Here is a 27,592-nt window from a genome sequence, read left to right as displayed (position 1 = left end):
CCTTCCTTCCTTCCTTCCTTCCTTCCTTCCTTCCTTCCTTCCTTCCTTCCTAACAAGGATAGGGTCTCTCTACATAGCCCTGGCTGTTCTGGACCCGCCTCTGCCTCTGAAGTATGGGTTTAAAGACATATGCCACCACACCTGGCTTTTCTTTTCTGCTCCACTCATACACACATGGTAACTAATACATTAGTACATACACACAGTACTTTGGTGTATGTACTTTGCTCCCTAAAGTGATTAATGAATATTTTATAGAGGGTCTATTTTGACTCTTCCCCCCCCCCCGTTTTGGTTTTTCTGAGACAGGGTTTCTCTGTATAGCCTTGGTTATCCTGGAACTCACTCTGTAGACCAGGCTGGCCTTGAACTCAGAGTTCCACCTGCCTCTGCCTTCCTTGTGCTGGGTTTAAATGCCACCACACCAAACTGTTTTCATTAAGGTTCTACCCTTGGATAATGACTGTTGTTGCATATAGTATTCTTCTCTCGGGGAGGACTGGAGATAGAGCCTGGTGCTCAAAACACCAGTAATAACAAATGGCACCTTAACCCTACTATAATCTAGTCCTAGTGAATACTACAAACACTTTACTGAGAGAAGAAAGGTGACTTTTATTTTTAAAAAATCAGTAGTCTAAGTCCAGATTTGCAACTCCCAAAGCAAAAGCACATAAAACATGAAAAAGCAATAGAGCATGTCTTATTCAAAAATTACTAATCCCATAGTAATGGTTCCCAATGAGAATGACTTATACAAAATTCCAGACAAAGAACAATTATAAATATCTTCAAAGAAATCAAAGCACAGATGAAATTCTGAGTGTAACAGCACTTGAAAATAGAATTCAACAAAGAGAATGCTTGAGAAAATTCTCCTTGGGTGACTAGAGAGATGGTTCAGTCAGAGGACTTGCTGCCTTTGCAGCGCCTCGCCCACATAGTGTCTCACTGACTCTCTTGTCTGGCCTCAGTGGGCATGAGGCGTGCATGTGGTGCTTATCCATAAATGCAAGCAAACACTCATACACTAACATAAAAACAAGACCTGAAAGAAAGAGAGAGACGGAGGAGAGGGAGGGGAAGAGGGAGCTAGAGATGAAGAGGGGAGGGGAGATGAGGAGGGGGAGGGAAAAGGAGTGGGAGCCTCTTCAGACATTGGTTATCAACAGGTTTGCAGCTTGCTCGGTAGATCTGATGCAAACTTCTTTCCACAGTTCCCAGCATTCAATCAGTCAACTCTGAGCCCATGAGCTTCCTCAGAGTGTGGTTTACAGAAAAATCTAATTGAAATATAGAAAACAAAAACCTCCGTAGTCAAATAAAAGCCTCACCAGCATCAGGACATGAAGACAAGGAAGAGGAACTGCAACATTCAGGGCAAGGACATTAAGATGTATGAGTGTAACAAGGTGGCTCTTTGCGACACTGTTAAGAGACAAAGCCTATGAATTATAAGCAGAGAAGAAAAAGAACACCACACTAAAAGCATAAAGAAAATATTTTCAATACAACCACACCAAATAGGGCCAAAAAAAGGAATTCCTCGTGTCATATTATAGTCACAACAGTAAACATACAGAACAAAGAAGGTGCATCAAAGCTACAGGAGAGAAGGGCCAAGTCTTCAGGGCTACAGCTGACTTTCCCACAAAAATTTAAAACAAAGGACTTATAATGATGTAGTTCAAATTCTACAAGACCATAGCTGCCAAACCAGACTACCATATCTAGTAAAACTATCTGTCTGTCACAATGGAAAAAATTAAAATAAAAGGTTTTTGTTGTTTATTTGTTTTACTGTGTACCTCTGGCTGGGCCTGTGACTTGCTATTGAGTTCAGGCTGGCCTTGAACACAGATACACCTGCCTCTTGACTCCCCAGTACTGGGTCTAAAGATATGCACCACCATGACCCTTTAAGAAAGAAAAAATTTCCATGACAAAAGCAGTCTAAAGCATTCATGATCATTAAGCCAGCTCTAAAGAGGTGATACTGTAAGGAACTCTTCAGACTGAAGAGAATGATGAACACACCCAAGAGTCTACAGAATAAAAATAAATGATGTTAGAACAATGATCAAGCAAATAAAAGATTTGGAAAACTTCGAATAGCACAAAACCAGACAAAAGAACAGGAATTAAACACTCCTTTCAATAATAACTGAATATTAATGGTCTCAATTTCCAACCAAAAGACACAGACTAACAAACTGGATTTAAAAAAAGGATCCATCTATTTGCTGTCTCCAAGAAACATACCTCACCTTGAGTGACACAAACTACCTTAGGGTGAAAGGTGGAAAAAGAGCGAAGCTAGGAAACAAGCAGTGGTGCTAGTTTATTTTCTCTTTTTCTTTTTACATTTTACATTAAAATAATCTTTTACAATTTATTTTCCCTCCCGCAACTCCTCTAAGATTTTCCCCAATTTATTTTCTTTCTCTCTCTCCCCCCCCTTTTTTTTTTAAGACAGAATTTATTCTGTCTGTCTGTGTATTCCTGGCTGTCTTTGAACTCACTCTGTAGACCAGGCTGGCCTTGAACTCAGATGTGCCTCCCTCTGCCTCCCAAGTGCTGGGATTAAAGTGGAAAGCAACCACTACCCAGCAAAATTTAATATTCTTTTTTTACAAAAACAAAAAGCCCAAGTGCAAACAAATAAAATACAAAAGAAACTACACACAAACAAGACACATGGAGTACGCTTTGTGTTGGCCAACCATTCCAAGGGATTTGATGCTTCTTCTGGCCTCTGAAGGCACCACATGGTACGCAGACATACAAGGAGGCAAAACACCCATTTACATTATAAACATAATAATGAGCAAATAAATAAATAAACAAAGGTTGGAAAGGAAGAGAAGACCAAAACCTAAAGGAGGAAAGAGTTAAAAAACAGATCTAAATAAGGCCAATTATATATTATTATAATAAACATATTATTAATTATCATAATAAACATACACACTCTTCACATTTTTTTTTTCTTTCTGAGAGAGGCTCTTGTTATGACACTCAGGCTGGCCTCCAATTCATAATCCTCCTGCATCAGTCTCCTGAGTGTTTAACATGTTAACTTTAAAACCCAAACTCTTCCCAGACAAAGGCTCAGCTGGGAGTCAGTGACCTGGCTCGGTGGTAAAGGTGAAGCCACCAAAACAGACTGTCTTAGTTTGCTACCACATGATAGAAGAAGCTAAGCAACCCCACAAAGTTGCCCTCTGACATCCATACATGCACTGTGGCATGTGCACACACACAAAATAACTAATAAAAACACTAAACATTCTATTGCAAGTACATGGAAGGCTGAGCTAGCTTATCCATCCACATGACAAGGCCCGTATGCCCAGGTCTATCCAACAGCGTAAGTGCGTGTGGACATAGTCCTTATCCTGGCTCATACAATAAACCTTAACAAATTTCAGACAGTCAAAATTATAAAAAGGCTCTTCTTTGGACACTGAACGAAACTTGAAATCAGCAACTGAAAAGCAAATCTTGAAAATTAAACACTCTTACGGTTGGAGGGGGAATATCTCGAGAGAAATTAGAAAATATTCAAAACTGAATAAAAATGAAAATGCAACATATGAATAGTTGCAGTTAAAACGGTGCTTAGAGGGAGCATTTTGCAGACTAGGGTGCAGCTCAGTGGTAGAGCACTTGTCTCATATGAGCAAGACCCTGGGCTCGACCCCAGCGCCACACTCACACAGCTTCTCACAGATATCTGCCAGTATCAGTGGGTACAGCATGACATTTCAACACATGTCCACACAATGCTCCGATCAGACCACGGTAATCCGCACATCCACCAGCTCAGTCATCCTTTCTTTGCACTGGACAGCATTCTAGCTATTCTGAAACAGACGGTTGTCAACCAGTTATCCTGCTATGCTCGATACTCAACTGCATGACAATTCACCAAGTGCCACCCCTTCAACATTCACTCTCTTCCTGGGCTATCAGTGTCTAATCAGTTCCCAGCACTCACACAGTGGCTCACAAACATCTGAAACTCCAATTTCAGGGGATCCAATGCCCCAGGAGATGTTCTGGCCTCCTATTACACAGGCAAACATGAAGGTAAAACATCCATATACATGAAATATATTTTTTTTAAAAATCAACAAAAAATTTATAGAGCTCACATGCATTAAAGGCTTGGTCTTCAGGGCGATGCTACTGGATGGTATTGAAACTTTTAGGGGGTGGGACCTCGTGGAGACCCTTAGGTGTGTGCCCTTAAGCAGGACTATGGGACTCCTTTCTCTTCTGCTTCCTGACCATGAGGTTGGCAGTGTGCTTTGTTGCATAGTCTCCATCCCTGCCATCAGGCACCCCTAAAGGCCCCAGCATCGGTGCCTGCCCTAGGACTAGCACCTCTAGACTTGTGAGCTAATACATCTTTCCTAAACCAATTTTTAGATTTTTGCTATGTTTAAGCAGAACTGACTAATACGTGATAGGAGACACAGTATTTTGTTTTATTCTCTGTACAGGGATGTCCACTTTTCCCAGTCCCCTTTACTGAAGAGACTGTTATTTCTCCAGTGCACTCTTGATGCTTCCACTAAAAACCAGCTGGCTAGGGGCTTCCATACAGCTCAGTTGGTGGTGCTTGCTGCATAAGCCTGAGGACCTGAGGCCTGAGACAAGCTCCAGAGACCATGTAAAACAGCCAGACATGGTAGTGTACACTTTGAATCCCGATGTTAGGCAAGCAGAGACAGGCAGATCCCTAGGACTCACTGGCCAGCCATCCTTACTCAGCGAGTTCCAGGGCAGTGAGAGAGCCATCTCAGAAAACAAGGTAGGGGCTAGAGAGATGGCTCAGTGGTAAAGAGTGCTCACTGCACCTTCCCTGGGGTGGCTCAAAAAGACCTGTGACTCTAGCACAAAGGATCCCAATGTTCTCCTGCTGACCTCTATGGATGTGCACACCCACACATAAACAAATAAAATAAAACAGAAAAACAAACAAACAAAAAAAAACCTCTTAGCTGGTTTGACTTGACAACATTTGCATACGCACATTCATGTGTAACTAATTCTGTGGTTTGTTGTGAATTCTGGTCCCACACGAGTTTGGAACAATCCCTTCCTTTGTCTCTATGGAAGATTTGAGATGCTTCTTACTGGTTTGCTTAGGTTTTTTCCTATTCCTGTTTCACTTTTGTAAAGTGCTCTGCTTCTAGAAATTTATCCCTTTTCTGATTTGTTAGCATATGGCTATTCATGTTACTTTTGTGGTATTAATTAGTTATAATGTCTCTTTTTTTTTTTCCTCACTGATTTCATCTTTCTGATTTTTTTTCATAGTGCTAATTATGTTTCCCTGTAAAACCAACCTTTGTTTCAGTGATAAATTGTATCATGTTTTTCTCAGTTCATTGATATCTACCCGATCTATATTCTACTATAATGTGGGGCTTGTTAGTTCTTTCTGTATTGTTGTGAGATTGGACCTTACTACTGGCTGGCTGACCTTGAAACCAGAGATCCACCTGCTTCTGCCTCCCAGCTGGCTCATTAGTTATTTTAAAATATATTGATTGGTTGATTGTGTGTGTGTGTGCCACAGTTCAATACAGGGAGCAGAGGACAGCATTTGTTTGCATCTTCTGTCTTGTGCAGACAAGCTCTCTCTTGTTCCTGTTGCTTTGATGAATACCCCAGACTAGCAGGCCTACAATCTTCTAAGTGATTTTCCTGTCTCCACCTCCCATCTTACCAGAGGAATGCTGGTGTTACAAACACCACCACATCTGTGTTTATTGTTTGTTTGTTTGTTATTTTTTGAGACAGGGTTTCTCGGTGTAGTCTTAGCTGTCCTGGACTTGCTTTACAGACTAGGCTGGCCTAGACTCACAGAGATCCACCTGCCTCTGCCTCCCTGGTGCTGGGATTACAGGTGTGCACCACTGTGCCTGGCTTTGTTACTGTGTTTTAACGTGGGTTCTGGGCTTGCAGTTAGATCATCAGTTGAGCCACCACCCCTTGGTAGTTCCTACTTTCCTAGTTCCTGAGCCAGACTGTTATGCAATGTTTATTTGAAACCTTTCTGCCTTGTGGATGTAGACATTTGTTGTGGCAAACATCTTAAAACTACTTTTGCTGTACCTCACACTTTTTTAGTATACTGTATATATATATATATATATATATATATATATATATTTTTTTATTTTTTTTTTTTTTTTTTTTTTTTTTTTCTGAGACAGGGTTTCTCTGTGTCCTGGAACTCACTCTGCAGACCAGGCTGGCCTCAAACTCATAGAAATCTACCTGCCTCTGCCTCCCAAGCACTGGGATTAAAGATGTGCACCACCACTGCCTGGCAGTGTACTGTGTTTCCAGTTTCATATGTCTCAAGACATTTTCAATATTTCCCTTTTTATTTCCTCATTAATCCACTAGTTGTTCAGGGGCATTCTATCTAATTTTCATTCACTTCTACAATTTCCACAGTTCAACTTTTGTCAGTTTCCAGTTTTGTGATCAGAAAAGAGATAGTTTTGATTTTTGAAAATTCACTGAGATTTGTTTTGTGGTCTAGCACACAGTTTACACTGGTGAGTTGCATGTGCCGAGGAGAGAATGCATCTGCGGCTGCTGTGGGAAATGTTCCATGTATACCAGTCTATCTGGCCTATACTGCAGTTTAACTCCGCTGTTTCACTATTTGCTCCTGGAAAATCTGTCCCCTGGGAAGCTGACATCCCAGCTCTTACTGTGCGAAATCCAATCTTTCCCTTTAGACACAGTAACATTTGTTTTATGTATTTGGGCAGTACTCTGTCAGATACATGCATTATTGATAGATGAACTGAAACTTTTTATCATTATATAATGATCTCCATTTTCTTACAGGCTTTTCTTCCTACTTGCATGAAGTATCTTTTCTTATTCCCTCACTTTCAACCTGTGACTTTACACAAGAAGCAAGTAGATAGACTGCCTTTATAAAGGATTCCTTCCCCCCACCCCAGACTTTTCCTGTGGATGGGAGGTACCATGTCAGCCTGGCATATTTCTAGCTTAGATTCCAGGTGGACGTAGTTAGTAGTTGTGATGCTCACTGGTAATATGCTTGGTTGTATTGATGGTCTGACTTGTGGACGTCTGGGATGCAGTTGTGCGCTATGGCTTTGTCGGGGGTAAGGCTGTTGCCTGGCAGACTGCTGAGCCACAGACTGGTGGCAGGCTGTGTGGCAGGCTCTCCAGTGGGTGGGGCTGTCAGACTGGGTTTGCGTACTTGGGGGCATAGCTGGGTTGGCCAGCTATGGAGCTGGCTCACAGGACGGAGCAAGGCTGCCACCTGGTTGGCTACCACGTCATGCACAAGTGTTCCCAGGCACTTCAGGCTTGTGGTTAGATGTTAGTTAGCACTGTTCCCTGGGTCATGGGGCCCATATTAGTTTAGAAGCCAGAGTCTTGACACTTCTGCTATGCCTATATTTTCAGAAACTGGGACCATGGTGCTGCAGATGATCCTAAGTGTGATAGAAGGACGGCAGAAGCTCAAGAACGAAGACAAAGAACATTTGCTGGTCTCTAGGGTGAGGTGCAATGCAGAAGTAGATTTGGGCTCTAGATGGCCTAGATACTTAGGCCATAGTGCATGGGGGATGTAAAAATTTGAGCATGACAACTCTATGGGCCCCAAAGCATTTTCTGAACAGCTCAGGTTCTGTGAATGCTGCCTAAAGAGACAGTGGGGACTTGGTCCTTTTTTAAGCAGAAGGTTGTTTTGTTGAGTTGAGAGAAGCAGGACGCAGCACTCTCCTCTGTGTGGGTTTGGGTTTGTGTCCCCCCCCCCCGAAATCCTGTTGTTTCTACTCCTTTCTAGAGGTTCTTAGTCAGTCACTGTAGTAAGAAGATAGTCGCTTCTCTACTATGTTCTCTTCATAGGGAGAATGAATAAAAGGCAACTCCATTTCGCTACCTTGTTAACAACTCTCTTCCACAAGAAAATTTAAAGCATTAAAAGATGACATTCGAAGAGGAAAAGGGACCAGAATGATGGCTCTGCAATTAAGGGTCCTTGCCACCAAACCTGATGACCTGAGTTCCATCCCTGGGACCCACATGGTGGAAGGAGAGAACTAACTACCACAGGCTGTCCTCTGACTTCCACATGTTCACCATGGCATGCACAGGCCTAAACATACACACAAGAGGTAAGTATAATAATAAAACACTTAAGAATCTAAGAAAAGTCTCCAAGCTAGGCATGGTAAGACATGCCTATAACCCCAGCACATGGGAGGCTGAGGAAGGATTATGAAAGTTGGAGGACAGCGTGAACTATAAAGTGAATTCCAATCTATCCCCAACTACATAAGACTTTGCCTCAGAGATATACAGGTGACAGAGCAAGCCATAGTCTTTTAATTCCAAATCAGTAACTTAGCTTCCATTTTAGAAAACGGGAAAAAGTCATAGCATAAAACCAAAACAACCAAGGGGTAAAGAAGTAGTAGGGCTAGAGAGAAAATAAATGAAATAAAGAACAGCACCGGTAGAGAAGCTCGACAGAACCGAATGTGGAGACTTAAAAATGCAAATAAGATGGGTAAATTCCTCCTGATCAACAGTGTTAAAAAGAAAGAAGGGAATAAATCAAACAGTGACAGAAATAGGCTATGATTCAGACAGCAGGACACTGAAAAGATGACACCATAAATCACAGCTCTGGCCTGTAAGAAGCGCAGGTTAGGGGAGGGCAACCTAAGAGCCACACAGACGGAAGGGAGCAACTGCTCTTTGAGCTTTGTTTTGCTTTGCAGCCGAGGGGAGGACTTAGGGCCTGCTGCAAGCAAGGCAAACAAACACTCTCACTGATAACCCACATGCTACATGTTCTGCTTAAATCCTTGCAAAACAAAACATACACACTAATCCAGCTCACTGTGACTATCTGACACATCTTACCAAACATAAGAAGACATGACACTAGTTCTGTACAATGTCTGCCAGAAAACCAAAACTAACAATAGATGATGATACTAGTTATTATTAATAATAATAGCAATTCTAAGCTAACTTTATGAGGTGAGAGTTATTTCCCTAATACACAAACCAATATCCCTTATGAAGATAAAATATAAAAACCCTGAAGAAAAAAAAAAAAAAAAAAAGGCAGGTGTGGTAGCCTATGCCTTTAATCTCAGCCCTCAGGAGGCAGAGAGGCAGGTAAACCTCTATGCTTTCAAGAACAGCCTGGTCTACACAGCAAGTTCCAGGCCAGCCAAACTTACCCAGTCAGATCCTATCTCAAAAAACCAAAAACAACGACAAGAAAAAGTCCTATAAAAAAGACAATACAGACAGTCCTGATGAGACCTGATAGGCTAGGGTCAGAGGGAAGGGGAAGAGGACCTCTCCTATCAGTGGACTGGGGGAAAGGCATGGGAGGAGAAGAGGGAGGGAGGGCGGGATTGGGAGGAGATGAAGGAGGGGGCCACAGATAGTGAATAAACTGTAACAAATTAAATTTTTTTAAAAAGCAAATAAATGCAATAAAAACAGCAAAGAACCTAATGTTACAAAAGATTATAGGCTACCCACCTACGGTTTCTCTCAGGAGTAGGAAACTGATTCAAAAGCAAATTGATAAAAACACAAAACACTGAGGAAAACTGCCAAATCATCCCAGCTAATGGAGATCACACTGCAAAACGTCGACATTCACTCATGGTTTTTAAGAAACTCCCAGGGCTGGCAAGATAGCTCAGCAGGTGAAGTAAAGGCGCTGGAGCTCTAAGTTTGGTCCCAGAACTCATGGAAAGGTAGAAGGAGAGACCCAACTCCAAAACAGTCCTCTGAGACTCCACATGCATGCTGTGACATGTATGTGTACACACACACACACACACACACACACACACACACACACATTATGCACTCATACACACACAATAATAAATTTAAAATTTTTTCAGGAGGCCTAATCATCACAGAAAAATCATAAATTTGACTTAAACAGAACCAAAAATGTTTGTTCTTTAAAGCTGGGCATGGGGGTGCACAGCTATAATCCCAGGATTTGGGAGGCAGAGGCAGGCTCATCTCTGTGAATTGGAGGCCAGTCTTGTCTACACAATGGGTTCCAGGACAACCAGGGATACACAGTGAGACCTTGTCTCAAAATAAAACCAAACAAACAAACAAAATAAACAACCTAACAAAAATATCAAGAGGGCCGGAGCTAACCTAGCAGTTAAACAGCACTCACTGCTCTTCTAGAGGTCCCACGTCTGGTTCCCAGCACCTCTCTTAGACAGCTCAACTGCCTACACCTCGCCCAACCACCTGTAACTCCAGCTTCACAGATCCTACCATCCTCTTCTAGTCTCCACAGGCACGTGTGACACAGACACACACACACACACACACACACACACACACAAGTGAAATAAATTATCTTGAAAGAGTTTGTGTGTGTGTGTTCCCTTGGAGCTGGAGTTACTGGCAGTTGTGAGCCTCCTGACATGGTGCTAGGAAGGGAACTCAGGTCCTCTACAAGAGCAGTAATAGCTCTTCATCACTGGGCCATCTTTCCAGCCCAAGTTATAAAAAAAAAAAATTAAATACTACAGGGAAATAAAAAGATAATCACATGGGGAAAATACTTGCAAATTATCTATCTGTATATCTGGTAAATAATCTATATGAAGAGGAATAATGTAGTTCAGTGGTAGAGTGCATGTAAGTTTGACCCTGGGGTAGAAAGATATAATTTATATACTGAATATTTAAAAGGGGAGCTGGCCGAACACACACACATACAAATTTGTGCACACACACGCACACACACGCACACACACACACACACACACACACTAACACGTCCTTTTAAATACGTACCAGACAGGGTGACACATGTCTATAATCCTAACACTCAGGAGGATAATACAGAAGGATTGCTGAGAGTTCAAGGTCAGCTGAACTATGTAGTAAGTTGAAAGCCAGCCTAGGATTCATGATGAAACCCTGTCTCCAAAAACAGAGTAACTAATAAATTCAACTCTGCTGCTACTGCTGCTTGGCGGCACAGCTCCTGCCTACCACGCAGGAGACCCTGGGTTTGATCACCAGCACAAATCAAAAAGTGTTATTATTAGCTGGACAGGGTGGGACAATTGTAATCCCAACAGTCTGGAGGCTGATCCTGCGTTTTAGCCTAGCCTGTACTACATACAGAAACCCTGTGGAAAAACAGTAAAACAACAACAAAATGAATTTAAATTGTTCCAAATAAGACAATAACAAAACACATTTAAACAAAATTAAAAATAGGTTTAAAAACATTTAAACAGACACTTCACCATAAAACAAGTGACTGGCAAATGAAAGCATGCAAACATAGCATCTTTGGTCATTTGTCATTAAGGATGGCTAAAATGGAAGAAGCTGACACTAATTCCTGGAAAATATGTGAAGTAGCAGAAACAGCCACTCTCTGTAATGGGATTATAAAGTGGTACAACCACTTTGAAATAAAGCTTGGTCATTTCTTCAAAAACAGTCCCAAACTGGAAACAACCCAAACATCCATCAACAGCTGAACAAACAACCACATGCATCCACACAATGGAGTACACGCACACTGTTCTGTGAAAGGTAGGAAGGACTGACACACTTCCACGTGAATGAGTCTCAGAATACTCAGAAAGAGTAAACACTCGAGTCTATTTATACACGATTCTAGGAAACACTAACTGACCTACTGGGAAACCAGGGAAGGGAAGTGCAGAAAAGCAGGGGAGGGGACGCACACAGAGGGGCAGGAGGAAGCTTTGAGGACAATACACACTCTGTGCTTAAGACAGTGTAGTTAAAAACTATCAAGCTGTTAAATTACATTAAATGTGTACATTTATTGTATGTAGATACATTTCATTTTCCTAAAATTTAACAACTAAAACAAAATTAAAACCAATTTAAAAAATCTATAAGGGGGGGGGAGATGGCCCATTGTGAAGACAGCCTGTTGCTCTTGCAGAAAGCCCGAGTTGTGTTCCCAGCACCCACATGGTGGCTCCTGTAAGTCCAGTTCTAGGGCATCTGATACTTTCTGACTTCTACAAGCGCCAGGCACACATGTGGTGTACACACACATTACAGTGTGGGTTAATTTCCAGAGTAAAATGCTCTGTTTATAAAAGAGTAAAACAGAGTAAAGTGCTCTGTTTATAGAACATTCTGAAAAAGGCGAAAGTGGAGCTAGGGGGGAGAGATCAGTGGCTACTAGGGTCAGAGGAAAGGAAGGAAGGGCCCCACTATCAAAACGCTGTTGAAGGAATGAGTCTTCTGCAGCCTCAAGCATGTTAAGCCTCACTGCAACAAATACTGCTACTGCTACTAAAGTACCCATGAATCCATGCTGAGGTAAAAAATTGATGGAAGTCAAGCATGGAGGTACACACTCAAACTCCTAGCACTTGGGCGACTGAGGCAAGAAGGTCACAAAATTCAGGCCAGCCTGCAGTGCACTGTCACACCCTGGGGATAAGAGGAAGAGGGAGCAAGAACTGCATAAAGAAAGAAAGCATTGGAGAGCTCTCCCACACAGAATCCCCCTTGATGTCACTGCTTCAACCCCACGCTGTACGTTCTATGCGTGACTCCCTTCCTTAGAGCACAGGATGAAAAGACAACTGCCATGGAGAAGCCTGAGGGACGCCGCCTCTACCAGCCAGCCAAGGTCAGCATTGGCAGTGAGAAACACATGAAGACACACACCAATGATTTTATGTGACTAGATAGGCCCTTTATCTTGTATTCTTCCTCCCTAAACCCATGGGCTCAGTGTGATCATGAGGCAAACAAATGATAAATCAACTGAGGAACATTCTCCAAAGAGCCAGAGTACAGTGGCTGTACTCTGTACTCACAACTGCCAAGGTTAGCAACAATAAGAGTGCAAGTGGGCTGGAAAAATGGCTCCACAGTTAAGAGTACTGGATGCTGCTCTTCCAGGGATCCTGAGTTCAATTCCCAGGAACTGCATGGTGGCTCACAACCATTTGTAATAAGATTGATTCCCTCTTCTGGTGTGTGTGAAGATAAATCACTCATATACATGAAGAAGAAGAAAAAAAAAAAGTATAAGATACTGTCAGAGCCAGCAGGCTAAGAAGCCAAGAAAGGAAGTACAATGAGAGGTCCTGGGACAGAAAAGGACCTTAGGTTTAATTGGGGAATCTACATTCAGCCTGGATTTCAGTCCTCAGTGGTGCTCAACTTACGATCTCAGTGACAAAGAGCTCCCTCTTTTGTGTACACTAACATGCGTGGCTCTGCTCACCTGGCTATACTCTGGAAGGCTATATTCAAATGAAACATACTAGGAAACATATGTGGGGTGATTTTCTTGTACTGTGGTTAATGGCATTTGATTTGCCAGTTCTGTATGATGAAAACATAATTCTTATCTAGACTTTTCTGGTCTTTGAGCAATCCCTAATTCTGCTCAATGTTACTATAACAGACTTAACACACCTCCCTTTGTTTATTTTGTTTTATTTTTGAGGCACAGTCTATGTTCTTGTTGTTTCTAAAACAAGGTCTTTCTATGTAGCCCTGGCTGTCCTGGAACTAACTATGTAGACCAAGCTGGCCTCCAACTCATAGAGCTTATCCTACCTTTTCCTCCCAAATGCTGGGATTAAGGATGTGGGCCACCAGGCCTGGTTATTTGTTTTATTTTATGTATATGGGTGTTTTGCCTCCACATATGTATGTATGTATGTATGTATGCATATGTACCAAATGTGTGCAGTACCCATGGAGGCCAAAAGAGGGTATTAGAACCCCTGAAACTAGAGCCACAAAGGTGCCAAGAACTGAACCCAGGTGGTCTGCAAGAACAGCAAGTACTCTTAGCCACCAAGCCATCTCCTAGCCCCAGAAGACACTTTCTTTGGATACAAAGCAGTATGCATACCGGGAAAGAAAGGTCACCTTGTCCATTCAGCCCAGAGCACTTGTCACAGATCTGAAAGACTCAGGATCCCTCAGTGTGGCAGGATCAAAGAAATACAGCCATAAGCAGACACACTGGGGATACATGAGGGTGTGTACGGGCTTTCTCCCACCTCCTGCTTGCCTAGCACATTCCAGGCTCTGCCAGGAGCAGGGGAGGCAGGAGCTCCCTGAGTTCTGGTGTGAGCAAAGGACTCTCTGATGAAAGAAATCAGTGGCATCAAAACCTAGAAGTTCAGAACTGGGCCCCTGCCACAGCTCTGGCCAGTGTCCTGGCTGTCCCAGCTCTCCTCCATGTAGCCGCACTGAGCTGCAGCTGCAGCCCTGAACTGTCAAGCCAGACACCTTGCTCAGTACTTCTCTGGCTTAAAACCCGCACACCCAGGATTGAACACAGCCCTCTGTACTTGTGTAGTGCTGGGTGATCAGCACAGCGTGGGTCCCATATAGCCCAGAGACCAGCCTCCCGTACCTTCTGAGTCACTGAGATTGACAGCCCACCGAGAGATATCACTTCTGTGGCCTTGGCTCTGAGCCCAAGACAAGGGTGGAAACTGCCTACAGAGCAACCTCAAGTGAGAGACCTTCTGATGAGAGGTCCTGCCATAAAAAACACTAAGAACGTAACCCTTTCCAGGGAGGCAAGGCCTGCCTTCATGTGCTGCAGAAAAGCTGTGCTCCCTGTTCCATAAAGAGCTGGACATGCTCCCAGGCAGGGCTCATGTGCTGCCAGCTCTGCCACCCAGAGACATGGGTCTCTACTACATCAGATGCTGCAGCTCAGCCCAGAAAGGACCTCAAGAGGCTGGACCTGCCCCAGCCTCTTGCCCATGCCATGCAGCCCCTCCCTGCCCCAAGTGCTCAGGAAGCAAGTCTACAGAGGTAACTCAAGCTGCACAAAAAAGCCATTCCTGGAACGGGGCTCCATTTGGAGACTCAGAGTCAAAGGCGCACTTCATTGCTGCTTTCCAAATCCCAAGCATTGTCAGGGCCTTTCCCCTTTGAAGCCTCGCTGAGTGATTGAAGCGTCTACTTTCTGAGGGACAGATAGCACTGGGCCAGTAATCTGACTCTAAGCCACGGGATAAAGGTAGTTTGTTTCCTCTCAGCCTGTCTGTCAACACCTCCTCAGTAATTAGCCCTAATTATTACAAAGGGCCAGCCTCCCATTCGGTTATTAAATCAGAAATGGTATCATGGCTGGGCATCTGTCAACGCCCCAACTGGCGACCTTCGATTCATTGAATCTTCTGTCAGTCTCCGCCTTGGGAAGTACCCAGGCAGGCAGGGAGGCAGTAGCTTCAAAGATACAGAACCCAGGAAGCATTCTGGGGCAACGGGGAGGCAAGAAGAATGGCAGGAAGATTAGGAAAACAGCAAAGAAAGTGGGTGCCTGCAGCCCAGTGCCAACATGAGTACTGGAACCTTCCCCCAGGATCTGGAGGGCACACTCCAATCATTAGTTCACCTCATGTACTCTAAGGTTGACCACTATCAATCTGTGAATGTGTAGATACTGGTTCTTTCCCCTGAAGGACAAGATACCTCAGGCCTGCACTGAGACGTTTTTCCATGAGAAAAACAGGCAGGCTGCAGCCTTGGCAGAGAGCTCAGCCTGAGGGCCAGGGAAGCCCTTAACTAGCTCTGTAAGGCTGCACAGGGATGATCTCCGTGCTGAGCTGACAGCATATTCCTGAAAGCCCTGAGCAGGCATGACTACACCTGCAGCCTGGGCCACAGCCTTGAATTCTCTCCAGGAGAAATATGTTGCTGCTCATTCTACAACAGAGGCCTAGCACCTCGAGCATTGCTCTAGGTCTGATGTGTTGCTGCCCAGCAGGATTCATGGCTTTCCTTCCCTGGGGGCAGTGACCAACCCAAGTCCTCTACCCCGAATGGCCACTCATCCTACCAGGTCTCACAGACCCCTCCCAACAGACCCCAATGACTTAGAGAGTGACAGAGACCAGCTACAGTCCCAGCTTCCCAGTAGGCCTGCTGTGACAGCCAATGTAACAGACCAGGGCAATAAGCACAGACCATCACACAGCGCCAGTTCCTGAGCTACAGGGATGATGGGGGTTCTCCAAGAACAGGCACCCCAAGCTGTACCCAAGGATAGCCACTGCTTAGGAGTGGTCTAAGGAGCCTATGAGCTGTCAGGAAGCTAAGCCTGCTCTGGGGCACTTTTGGGCGGAGGCGGTAACCCAGCCAGCACCAGCACGATGTCTGAACACATGGAAAGCCTTGCTTACAGGAAGTGTGACCATCCTTTGTGATACAACTGTAGGGCTCAGTAAACAAGTCCCATTGGAAATGACATCTTTAGCCATAGTGGTAGGGACACTGTCCATCAGCCCAAATATCCGGGCCCTTGCACTGAACAGTCACAAGGGACAGACTGTGGAGAGGGGAAAAGTCAGATGTCTCTTTGCATCTGCCTGGTAGCTCAGCCATACAGCCGTACATGTAACAAATATACAAGCATTCAAGAGCCACCTACATGCCATGGCCTCAACCGTGCACAGGGTCCTCCAGGGCTCATGGAACACTAAGGTAGCTCAGGACTCCTGCTGTCCTAGAGAGCACACTCATGCAGGTTGCTCACAGGCACGGTGATCCTAGGGTGTCAGACACAAGAACTGGAAGGGCTGGGTGAGGGGCACACCAGAACTCACTACAGTCGCCTCTCTCCCTGGGATCAAATGTGGTTTAAAAATTAGTCACCCTGAAGAAGAAGGTGCAGGTGGGCATTTCTCTACCCCAAAGTCAAGACTCCTACTAAAACCTGCTAATTAAGACTAGACCAGACCAGAATGTATCCAGGGAGCAGTGAGCAGCTGAGGCCAGACCTGGTCTGTGCTGCACGGAGAAGGTAGAAACAGGATCCTCTGTTAGTCAGGATACAACAGGCTACACTCCAGTATGTGCATGCAAACACATACACCCCTACCTCAGTGGCCTCACACATGAAAAATTTATTGCTTGCTCAGATTACACAGCCATTATGATTGTCAAGAGTCTCTGCCCATCACAGGCCTTGACAGCAGAGGCCCCCTTATCCCAGTCACACTAACAAGGAGACTCCAGGCTTAATGTCAAAGGCAACACATGAGACTTTAGGAAAACAGGACAATGCCTTTGAACCCTCATGTAGGGAAAAATTTCTTAAATAATAAATGCAACAAGCCCATGTACAGAACAGCAAGGAACAGCCTATTCAGTGTAGAGACTAGCAATTCCACACCTCAGCACTGGCCCCAAGACCAAGGCCCCAAGGGCCCTGCACACAGTACAGAGAGCTGCCCACAGCACTATTGAAAACTACAAAATGAAAATAAAAACCCATTGTTCTAAGCAGGAGTACCCCAAATTCTTCAGCTAAAGTCCTAATCCACACTATATGACAGAACATGATTATATTTCGATAGGGTACTTAAAGAGGTAATTCAGGTAAAATACTTTTAGGGTAAGCCTGATCCAACATGCCTGGTGTCCTAGCAGATTAGGACATGGAAATACATTGAGAGAGAGGACTGGGCAAGAACACAGGAAAGATGGCCACCCACAAACCAAGGGTAGGCCTTAGGAAAAATCACTCTGCCTACAACTTGACCTTGTATTTCTCCACTCCAGAACTGTGGCAAGAAGCATTTCTGGTTTGAACATGCACATTGTACATTACAGGCCCACCGTTTTCCCACAGCGGCTGCCTCCAGCGTGAACGGCTGCTTACTCAGCTCAGTACTGAGCAACTCACCTGCGATGGTTTGAAAAAGAACGGCCCCCACAGACTCAAATATTACAATTCTTAGTCACCAGAGTGGTACTATTTGAAAGGATTAAAAAGTATGGCCTTGTTGTAAGAAGTGTGCCACTATCAGCGCACGCCAAGCCCCGAGTCTCCTCCTCTGCCTACAGAACAGGATGTAGTCCTCACCTATTTCTTTAGCAACTGCTTCTTTAGCAAGAGCCATGTGTGCCACCATTCTCCCCAGCATGATGAAAATGGACTAGACCTCTGAAACTACAAGCAAGGCCCCAGTTAAATGTTCTTTTAAAAGAGTTGCCTTGGTCAGTATCTCTGCACAGCAACGGAGCAGTGACTAAGGCACACCCCACATGAGGAGGACCATGTAACTTAGGTGCAGCTGTGGCCTCCTTTGGTCACAGTGGTGCAGGTGGGGTGACACCTATGACCCATCATGGTTCCCCAGAGCATCATTTCGCTGTGTAGCAGTATGTACAGATGGGAGAGCTGTAAATGTTTCTGAGATACAGCAGTAAGCAGAGCATATCCAGACTATTCCAACACACACAGAATGGACAGCCAATGCCAGGTGTCCACTCAGGTCACTGAGATTTTAAGTTCTAGCTAATGCTGACAGAAGCTCTAAGAATGGCATCTTTACTTGCCCTGCCCCTATGGCTGGCTCTTTAACTCTTTTAGTTTTGCTGTTCATAGTGTTATGATAGACAGTCACAGGCCTCAGCTAGCTCACAATGGATATCATCCTCCTTCAACCCTCCTGACTACCCAGTAAGGATTAAACTACTTCATACCTAACAGGAGTCTGGGGAAGAAACAAGATGTGACCAAATTCAAGCCCACTCAGCTCTCACACACCGTAATTACATACCGCAGCTACCCATGGCATGAGCTTGTGGGCAAGGGGTCAGACATTTACATGCCTAGAACTATTAATGTGGTCAAACCTAAGCATTTTATATTCCCACCGATGGCAAGAGGGAGCCCACCTGCCATACCCTTGGCAATTCTGGACATGCAAAACTTAAAATCTTAGAACTACTTGTGTTTTTCTGTAGAACTGCTCCATTGGGACCTCAAATGCTCTGCACATGGGTTAAAGGCCTGGTCCCCATCTTGGCTCTGCTGGGAGGTAGTGAAACCTTAGAAGGGGTCTCATGGAAGGTTTCACGTCACAGGTGTGTCCTTGAGGGGGATACTGGGCCCTCTGTCCCTTTTCTCATCTTCTCATCCTGGACATGGGGTGAATGGTTTTGCTACGTGTTGCCTCCATGATAAACTACCAACAAACAGTGAACTAAAACCTCCAAAAGTGTGACCCTAAACCTTTCCTTTTCACAAATTGATTATTTAGCACTTGTTACAACAGGAAGCTAACAAGCATTTTTACAACCTTAAAAAATGTCATCTTTAATCCATCTGGACTATGTGCTGGCATAACAGATGCAGGCACTCTGCTTTACTATGTTCCAGAAAGCCAGCCAGTTATCAAGTGGTTTTACTGACATTCATTTGAAACGCCGCTAATAATGTACTAAATTTTCAACTTATACCGTTCCAAATGGTTTGTCTCACTACTATTTCTCTATCCAATATCCAAGTGCTTCAAATGTTGCAATTTTACAGAGTACTCTAATGTCTAGAGGACTTTATTACCAGTACTTCCTGATTTAAGGTCTTCCTTGGAGATAGGTCTTTTAAAAACCATTTGACAGAGCCCATGGCTTATTGTCTAGAGATGAGATGTCAGGATGTTTCCCAGGTAAGTGAAAAGGACACACTAGTCAGAGGCATGCCCATCATTGTGTCCAGCTCCGGGGGAGTCCTCTCCTAGGTCATCTTTCCTAGTACCAGGACAGACCCTCCACACAGGTCTAACCTGATAGTGCTTTCTCTCCCAAGGAATAGATCACCTGGGTCACTGCCTCTGGTGGAAGGTGGATACTATTGTCACTGTTGCTGATGTCACTGGAGACAAGCTACATTGTAATGGTCTGGAAGACCATTACAGTCCAAGCTTCTGTTCCACCTATAGACAGCCAGGAGCAAACAACCTGGTCACCGCAGCTACAAGGCCTCCTCTCCTCGATTATCAAGAACCCAATCACAGGGAGTGGCTTTCTCTTCTAAATAGGGCCAAGACTAATTTTCTAGGTCACCTAGTCTCTGCTGAGTGCTCTCAAGCCTGCCAACCATAGACGCCAAGCTGCAGGCCTTCAGATACATGGCAGACCACTACCCAAGCCTTCAAGAGATGCCCCAGGAAGATCAGGGTCAGGAGGAACCATAGCCATTTCAAGCAGAAGGGATTCACTTCAGGTCCACCAGAGGTGGGGAGGCAGGTGCATTAGGGGACAGCAGCATGGCAAGAGCCAGGGAGTAAGTAGACCATCATCCCTGCAGACATTCCAGGATCCACCACCAGAGCTATGGCAAGCCCAGCCACAGACAACTAAAGAATAAGAGAGAGCAGTCCATTCTAGCCATGAGCAATCATGGGAGCAGCTGAGCAGCCTGTAACATTGCAGCCTAGTGTACTGCAAAAATCTTTTCTGTTAGCAACATTCACAGCTGTTTTATGTACACGGAATCTGTGCTTTGAAATAATTCACAAAGAAACCACCTGGACCCAAAGCATCTCTTAGTAGGTTAGCAAACAACCCAACAACCTATTCCAAGTCTCACCAGATGTTTGCTCATCATGGCCAGCTGTATTTCCAAGCTATGGTCCTATTAACTACCTAGGAAAGTTTCCTCGTGTTGCCTTCACAACTGTAAAACTGAAAGACTGATGCTTTCCTTGTCTAAACACTTCTAAGTAGGCACTTGCTGTGTATTGGGTGGCTGTGTCCCCATCCTCAGATTAATTTGCCTCAAAAGAGCTTGCACACTTAGCTCTCACTAAAAATGCTTCCTTGTGCAGAACTGGTCTGTCCTCATTCCGATCCCAGGCCTCACATTCCCATCTGCTACCTGCTCTTCTCTTTACCTAGAGCTCTCAGAAGTCAGATACCAAAGCCACCGAACACTGGCCCCCCTCCCCCACCTGGCTCCAGCTCCTCCTAGCAGATCCTTTCACCTTCATGGCTACATTGAGCACTGCTGCACACCTGTGACACCTGGCTGGGCTCTGCTGACAGAATGGGAACAGCACTTCTGTTCACAAACAAGGGCTCTGTCAGCAGCCACCATACACTCAGCAGTTAGATCACCTCATGCTTACTGGGCAATGCTTCCTGGGATGCGTATGTATGCTAAAGTCTCACGGAGGCTCAGTCTACCAGCAGATCCAGGTTATTTCCATCATGGAGGCCGAAAGTGTTGAATCATGTGTCTGCGTACAGTGTGAGGGGAGGGGATGGAAAGCTTTTGAAAGCATGACCAGGTATAATGAGAATGCTGCCGTGTAAAAAGGGGAATGACTAAGGTTGAACCAAGCAGGAGATCCTACCCTCCTGCATTCAAACCTCCCAGCTGGCCAGGGCTTTGAGTAAGCCCACAGGAAGTATGGTTCTCAGCCAAGATGTCATCTTATCCCTTACAAGGATGAATACAGCTGCTTCTGCACTGCTCACAAAAAAATGGACTCCACCAAAGTGTACAATGACAGATGAGTGGTTTTTAAAAGACGTGTATATATATACATACATACATATATATATATGTATATATGTATACTATGTTATTATTTAACCATAAAAAACAAATAAACAAAAAAAACTATTAAGTAAAAGAAGGCAGGTACCGAGAGATAAATGCTACAGGTACCTGTATGCAAAAGCTATCAGAACTGACCTGGCAGAAGCAGATGGCAGATAATGGAAACAAGACAGAAAACACCAGGAAGAGACCCAAAGGTTAGATAACTTCCACAGTACAATGTGCACTTATAGTTGCCAATAATGTATTTCATGTTTTATACGGAACCATGAGAGGAATGTAAATACAATCCCATACAAAGAAATGATCAACATTTAGGAAACATAAATAGTAATCACCAAATTGGATCATTATACAGCTATATATCCAATTACACTATACTTCATTGGTATATCATTAAAAAAAAAAAAAAAAAAAAAAAACATTTAGTCCCACCACTCAGAAGGCCAGCCCGGTATATAACAAGTTCCAAACTAGCCAAAGCTACATAGCACAACATTGTCTCAAAAACAACCAAACCAACCAACCAACCAAAATATTTAAAAAAGAGCAGTAGTTTCCTTCAAGCAGCCTTCTTTCCATTATAGCCTAGTGTCAGAGGTCAGAGAGCAGGGCAGAGGCGAAGAAACAGCAACAGGGGTCTTTGTGGGGTCACCTTCTGGCCCCAGCGCTACAATCTGGTAGGCTCATCTACAGAGCCTTTCCTGTAGAACTGGCCACGTGGAACAGCACTTCCAGGTGTGGGGTAGGAACTCAGATAGGGCCCAACACAGGTCCACATTCCAGTAGGAGCAGGGAGAGCTCACACGCCTTTCTGTCTTGCTATCCAGCCATGGGGGTCAGTGAAGTCGTCTGTTGACAACACTGTCCTGCCTGGGTGCTGTGGAACTCCCGCCCTGTGCACACCACCGCACCAAGAGGGGCACTGCTGCATGTCTAGACAGTGCTCAGAACACAGGGATAAGGAGTAGGGAATGGAAGAAAAGGGTGGCTCTTGTGGGATCTCTGGGACACTGTTCAACCACCATGGAGTACCCAGACACACTTCCTAGTCTCATGTTTCAGAACTCTTCTCTGTCTTCTGGGGTTCTAAGCTCAGATGAGCTGATTCTAGCTTCTAAGAAGAGGAGTTAACAGATTTTAAAGGTACTGAGACAAATTTGGGGGCTGCCTCCTTTGGATAGGAAGCAGCTGGCCTCATAGCAGTTACAATAGGGCTAAATCCAAAACTAGCCTGGGTCAGGGGATCTTGGGGTCCAGGAGAACCTTCCTTGGCCAGCTGCTGTTCAGGTCAGGCACTTCTGGATATAGGGTTAGACCTGCACCAAGCAGGGGTCAGAAGGAGCAGCTAAGGCAGGCCTCAAGGGAGTATCCACACTGGACATTAGGGCCACTGAGAACCTAAGTCCTGCCTTAGTGTAGGCAGCTGTGGGGCCACTGGTGGCTGGCTTGATGTGGAAGGCAGAGGACAGGAGATAGTGGCATAGTGTTCAACAAAACTGTGTGGGTCTTGAATAACTTCTTTGAGATCCGGGCAAAAGAGTTCACGATCATCAGGCAAAGGCAGGTCCCTATTGAGGCAGGGGGCTGCCCAGGCCTAGGCTGGGCCTGTCAGTCAACTGAGGCTCTCATAGACACAGCTGCAATTGCCCTGACAGTGCTCAAAGTGGAAGACATATAATTGCCCATCGGGGCCAGGAAAGTCCAGAAGTCATGGAGTGCCATCGAAGGTACCACGTTGGAGCCAGGAACCCCGTGGAAGTCCGTCCTGAGTGGCCAGGGTTCCGGTGTGCATCCAGCTGGAGGGCCCCTTTCTATGGGCTTACTGCCAGAAGAATCATTAGCTGTACTGTTTTGTTCCATGGTGGTGCACACACATGCAGTTCCCATAGCAGAGCCTCTTAATCCAAGAATCCGCCATCTGCTGCCAAGGGTGTGCTTTGGTGAAACTGGCTGCCATCTGGACAGGATTACCAGGGTTCTGCCAACAGCGCCTGCCATGAGGCATGCCAGGAATAAAGGGAGGAAGTGCCCACTGAAGGCCTAGTGTGGCCAGAAGAGTCAGGTACAACACAAGAGGCCAAGAAGCGGCTGGGCAGGGTGTGGCAGACTGCCATTCCAGGTAAACGATGAGGACCAGGGAAGCTGAGCCGGGGAAGAGTTGAGGGACTGTCAGACGCAGGCCATCATCCAAGGCAATCTGTCCAAAAACAAGGTGGGGAAGAGCAGAAACCAGGCTCAACCATCACCACTGACTGGCAGGAGGAGGCAGCAGGCAGAAAACCCTCAGGGATGTGATTAGCTATTTTGAATGGAGGGAGGGGCCCAGTGGCTGACCTAGGAGGGTAAAGGAAACAGACAAATGCTGCCAGTGACTTTCAAGGTTAATGACAGAAGCTGTCAATCTCAGAGGGGGCCAGACCAGAACATCAGGGAACTTTAGGGCAATGATAGTAGCAACTGTCATTTGTACCATTTGTGTGTGTCATAGTACCATTTGTACTGAATGCTGACTACACATTACCCACAAATTGGGTACCACTATTATTGCCAAGGAAGAGTGGCAACCTGATTTGTGTGCAGCTACACACCAATTAGTAAATGACAGCAGAGGAGCAGAACCTGCTGTAGAGACAAGCTTAGCCACAAATCATTTCACAGGTTACAGAGTGGAGGAGTGCGCTCCTGGCTGTAAACCGCTAAGAACAGAGCATACAAAAACATCCTTGCACATACAGTAACACCTGACAGAAATAGGTTGCCTTGCTTGATCTGTTTCCTGCCACTCCCAGGATTTCCAGGAGACCACCTACAGGCAAAGGTACCCAACCCTGAGCACCCCACCTTCATCTTCATCCCAGTCAATAGCCTAGCACCCTTATCTCCCAAAGTGAAATTCGGAAATTCCACTGTGAGGTCTCCTCCTATTACCACCAGCACATGGGCTGAGCATGGAAAGCTCCCTCTAACTATTGGATCCATCCTCATTCTAAGCTGTGGTCATCAGAGGCCAGACAAGGAAGGAAGACAAGGAGCTCCCCTCTGGGGTTCTCACGCTCTGCACCAGCCTCTCTAGGGAGGGAAGCCCACCACTTGAGACCTCCCTCCTCTCAACTCTCTGCTTCATCCTGTACACACAACCCAGTTCTCCACAATCTCTCTCCTAGGAGCACCATGTCCTGCACATATCTTCACTTCTGGTTTTCCATGTGTTCACCCCCCACCCAGAGTCAATTTCTCCAAGAAAGGTACAACAAAGTTGATCTTCTGGCTTACAACACTCAGCTGCCAGTACCTCCAGCACCCACCTCTACCACCCAAGCATTCTGGAACATCTCAGGTAGATCGCTGACTCACACCAGAAAGCCCAGCCTTTGGCCTAGGATTCCCATCATAATTATGAGCCAGATCCAGTCTCTCAGTGAATTCTCAAAAAGTAGTGTCCACAAGCCCAGGCCCCAGAGCTAGGTGTCAGGCTCCCACAAACACCACGTTGCATGCCCAGAAGCCAGTGTGCCACCAAGACTCCCGCCCCAACTGCAAATCTTAGCTGTTAAGTGCCCACTCACCTAAGTGCCTGAGTGCACCTGGCAACTCGAGAGAAGCGCCCCCGCCCCCGCACAAGAAGCCAATCTGTTTCTTCCTAAACTTGAGCCAGTCACTCACTTTTTGAGCCTCATGATCATCCCACGCCGCCCTTTGCATATCAGTCTGTGGAACTTTCTCGCTTCTCTCTAGCAACTCTGCCTGGCACCAAGTAATTTCGTTCATTTTCTAATAGATTGGACAGCAATCTACTAGAAGACGGTGAGGGGGGCGGGCGCGCGACGCATAATACTCTTCCTCCGCGGGCCCGGTAATACCTGACACGCTGACTGACTTCTCTGCTCCGAGACCCAGGAGACACGGCAACAGAACTTGTACAAAGCCAAAACAGGAGTGGAGGCCAGACTCCCTGCACCGCCCGCCAGCAGCCGCCATGCAGGACAGCCAGCTCCTAAACTCTGGGACAACTAAGCCCACCTACCCGAGAATGCGCAGAAGGGGCCGCCAGGTCAGAGGATCTGCTCTCGCACACCAGGCACAACAGCGTACTTCCGAGGGCAGGATCCCACAGCCACCTGCAAAGTGGAGAGCGAGATAAGATGAGCGGGGACGTGACTCCTCACCCCGCGCAGACCCGGGGTTACGCCGCTCGCGGTCCCCCCCTCGCGCCGCCACACTGACCCAGCCGCCGAGCTCCTAGCCTGACGCTGTGGGATCCTAGGATCTTAGCCAAAGTCTCGCCAGGCACGCCCCCTTGGCGTGCGCGCAGCCGCCCCGGACGTGCCCGCCCTGGCACCTCCGCACTCCCCACGTTAGCCTTCCCGAGGGGCTGAGTGCGCATGCTCGGCTCGCCGCGCCTGCGCTGTAGACCGCGAGGCCTCTCCCTCGAGGACGCCCGTACTGTGCCAGCGCAAAGGCGCCGCGCGGAGCGTGATGGGAGCGCGCGCTGGGTACAGTTCCCCGGAGGCCACGTGCGCAGGCGCCAGCTGGTTCAGCTGCCCGCGGGAGCAGAGGCAGGTCCCATGCGTTCCCAGTCCTCGCTGCGCTGTCACCCGAAATATTGCCGAGGACCGGCGTGAGTTTAAGGGCTGAGGGCGTCACGAGGGCTCCGGTACTTAGTGGCTGCTGAGCCTTCGGGCCTGGGGAGCGCATTTCCCTGAGTGTCAGGTCTGCGCAGTTCCCTCCCGGTCCAGTGCCCTTGTTCAGCGCCAGACAAGCCCCAGGGTCTGCATATCTCCACCCCTGCTGCGAGAGGCAGGACAAGCTGGCATCATGTCCCTCCACTTGGGATACCTAGCACCTAAAGGCAAGCAAACAGGCCTGTGGCTTTCCTTGTCTGATGGTGTGTGCCTGTACGTACGTACACAGACAGAACGCCTCTTGGACTGAACACTGTGTGTACACGTACCCAGACAGACCGCCTCTTGGACTGAGCAGTGCATAGCCCAGCGTACTGCACAGCACTAGGAAGCCCAGTCGGCACCCAACACTTCAGAGAGGTCAGGAGATGACCTTATGTGTCCCTCATGCATATGCATAGTTTCCCCCCCCCCCCCCCTCTTATGTATTTAGATGGGCCTTGGACCAGGAACAGAAGGCTTTGCTGCACGGTAATACTTATGAAAGCAAGCACATGCCTAACACACCAGCCCCCGTCTGCCCTGCTCCGTTGACTCGTTTCATGAAAGATCTCTGAAATGTTATCTGCATTTACACCCAAACTCAATCGCTTTGATCCTTGAAAGGGGAATCAAAGATCACATTGTGCCTTCCAAGGGTCTGTGGGCCTTTCAGTAGCCCGGGCCAAAAACAATAAAAGTGGCACCCGGCCAGGAAACACCTCCTTAAAGTGTGAATGAAACTGGGCTTTTTTTTTTTTTTTTTTTTTTCAGTTGTATCTTTCCTAATTGACCTGATAATTTAAACTTCCTCCCTTAAGGGAGGGGTTGTTTCTGTGAATTCCCATCACCCTGCCCCAAAGCAGCTGGAGCCAACAGTCAGCAGGGAATGAGCAGCAGGCTTGTGCAAAAGACCACCCAATAAGCCCCTCCTACATAGGCCTTTTTCCAAATTGCCTTTTGGGTTTGTTTTAGGGCCTCACCTCAAATGTGCATGACAAAGTTTATCATAGTAACCGTTGTAAAGCATCCAACGCAGTATTAATAAATATATTCCTCCATTCCCAGAGCTGCTTCGCCACACTGGAAACTATCCATTCAACACCGACTCCTTATCTCCAAGCCCTGAACACCCACCATTTTGAGTCTGAACTGGACTGTATACCCCATGTACCTGGTGCTTACACACGGTTGTCCATTTGTGAATGAATTTCATTTAGCATGTTTTCAAGTTTCATCTGTGCTGTGACATGTGCCTGAATTGCCTTCCTTTTGGGTGTTGACTGAGAGCTGGAGAGATGGTTCAGAGTTTAAGGGCACAGACTGCTTTTGTACAGGACCTCGGTTTGTTTACCACCCCCCACATTGCGGTTCGCAACAATCCTTTGTTGAATGATTATTAATGATTAATATGGATTCACATTGTTGTTAATACATTGTTGTTGTTACTCTTTAACCAGCTATTTACCCAAATAACCACACAGAAAAATTAGGATGTAGT

The 27,592-nt window shown here is 46.0% G+C and overlaps 2 protein-coding genes across 2 annotated transcripts in view; both read right to left on the bottom strand.

The window, feature by feature from the left end:
• Gnb1l (G protein subunit beta 1 like) overlaps nucleotides 1–25,777 on the bottom strand; it is a 64,882-nt gene extending 39,105 nt beyond the window's left edge. Inside the window, exons 1-2 of the mRNA XM_055610283.1 lie at nucleotides 25,655–25,777; nucleotides 25,455–25,548 (exon numbers count right to left, since the gene is read on the bottom strand). The gene's annotated coding sequence lies outside the window, so the exon portion shown is untranslated. The remainder of the gene's footprint in view (nucleotides 1–25,454; nucleotides 25,549–25,654) is intronic.
• Rtl10 (retrotransposon Gag like 10) lies at nucleotides 22,460–25,814 on the bottom strand. The gene is given in 5 exon segments (XM_055610268.1): nucleotides 22,460–23,164; nucleotides 23,167–23,312; nucleotides 23,314–23,627; nucleotides 25,455–25,548; nucleotides 25,618–25,814. Coding segments are annotated over 5 exon segments (1,371 nt in total). The 3' UTR covers nucleotides 22,460–22,544.
• Between the last annotated feature and the right edge of the window lie 1,778 nt (nucleotides 25,815–27,592).

The sequence above is a fragment of the Psammomys obesus genome, unplaced genomic scaffold (genome assembly GCF_907164565.1).
Source record: "Psammomys obesus unplaced genomic scaffold, mPsaObe1.curated_primary_1811, whole genome shotgun sequence".
In the NCBI taxonomy this organism is placed as follows: Eukaryota; Metazoa; Chordata; class Mammalia; order Rodentia; family Muridae; genus Psammomys; species Psammomys obesus.
This window is presented reverse-complemented; position numbering and strand designations above follow the sequence as displayed.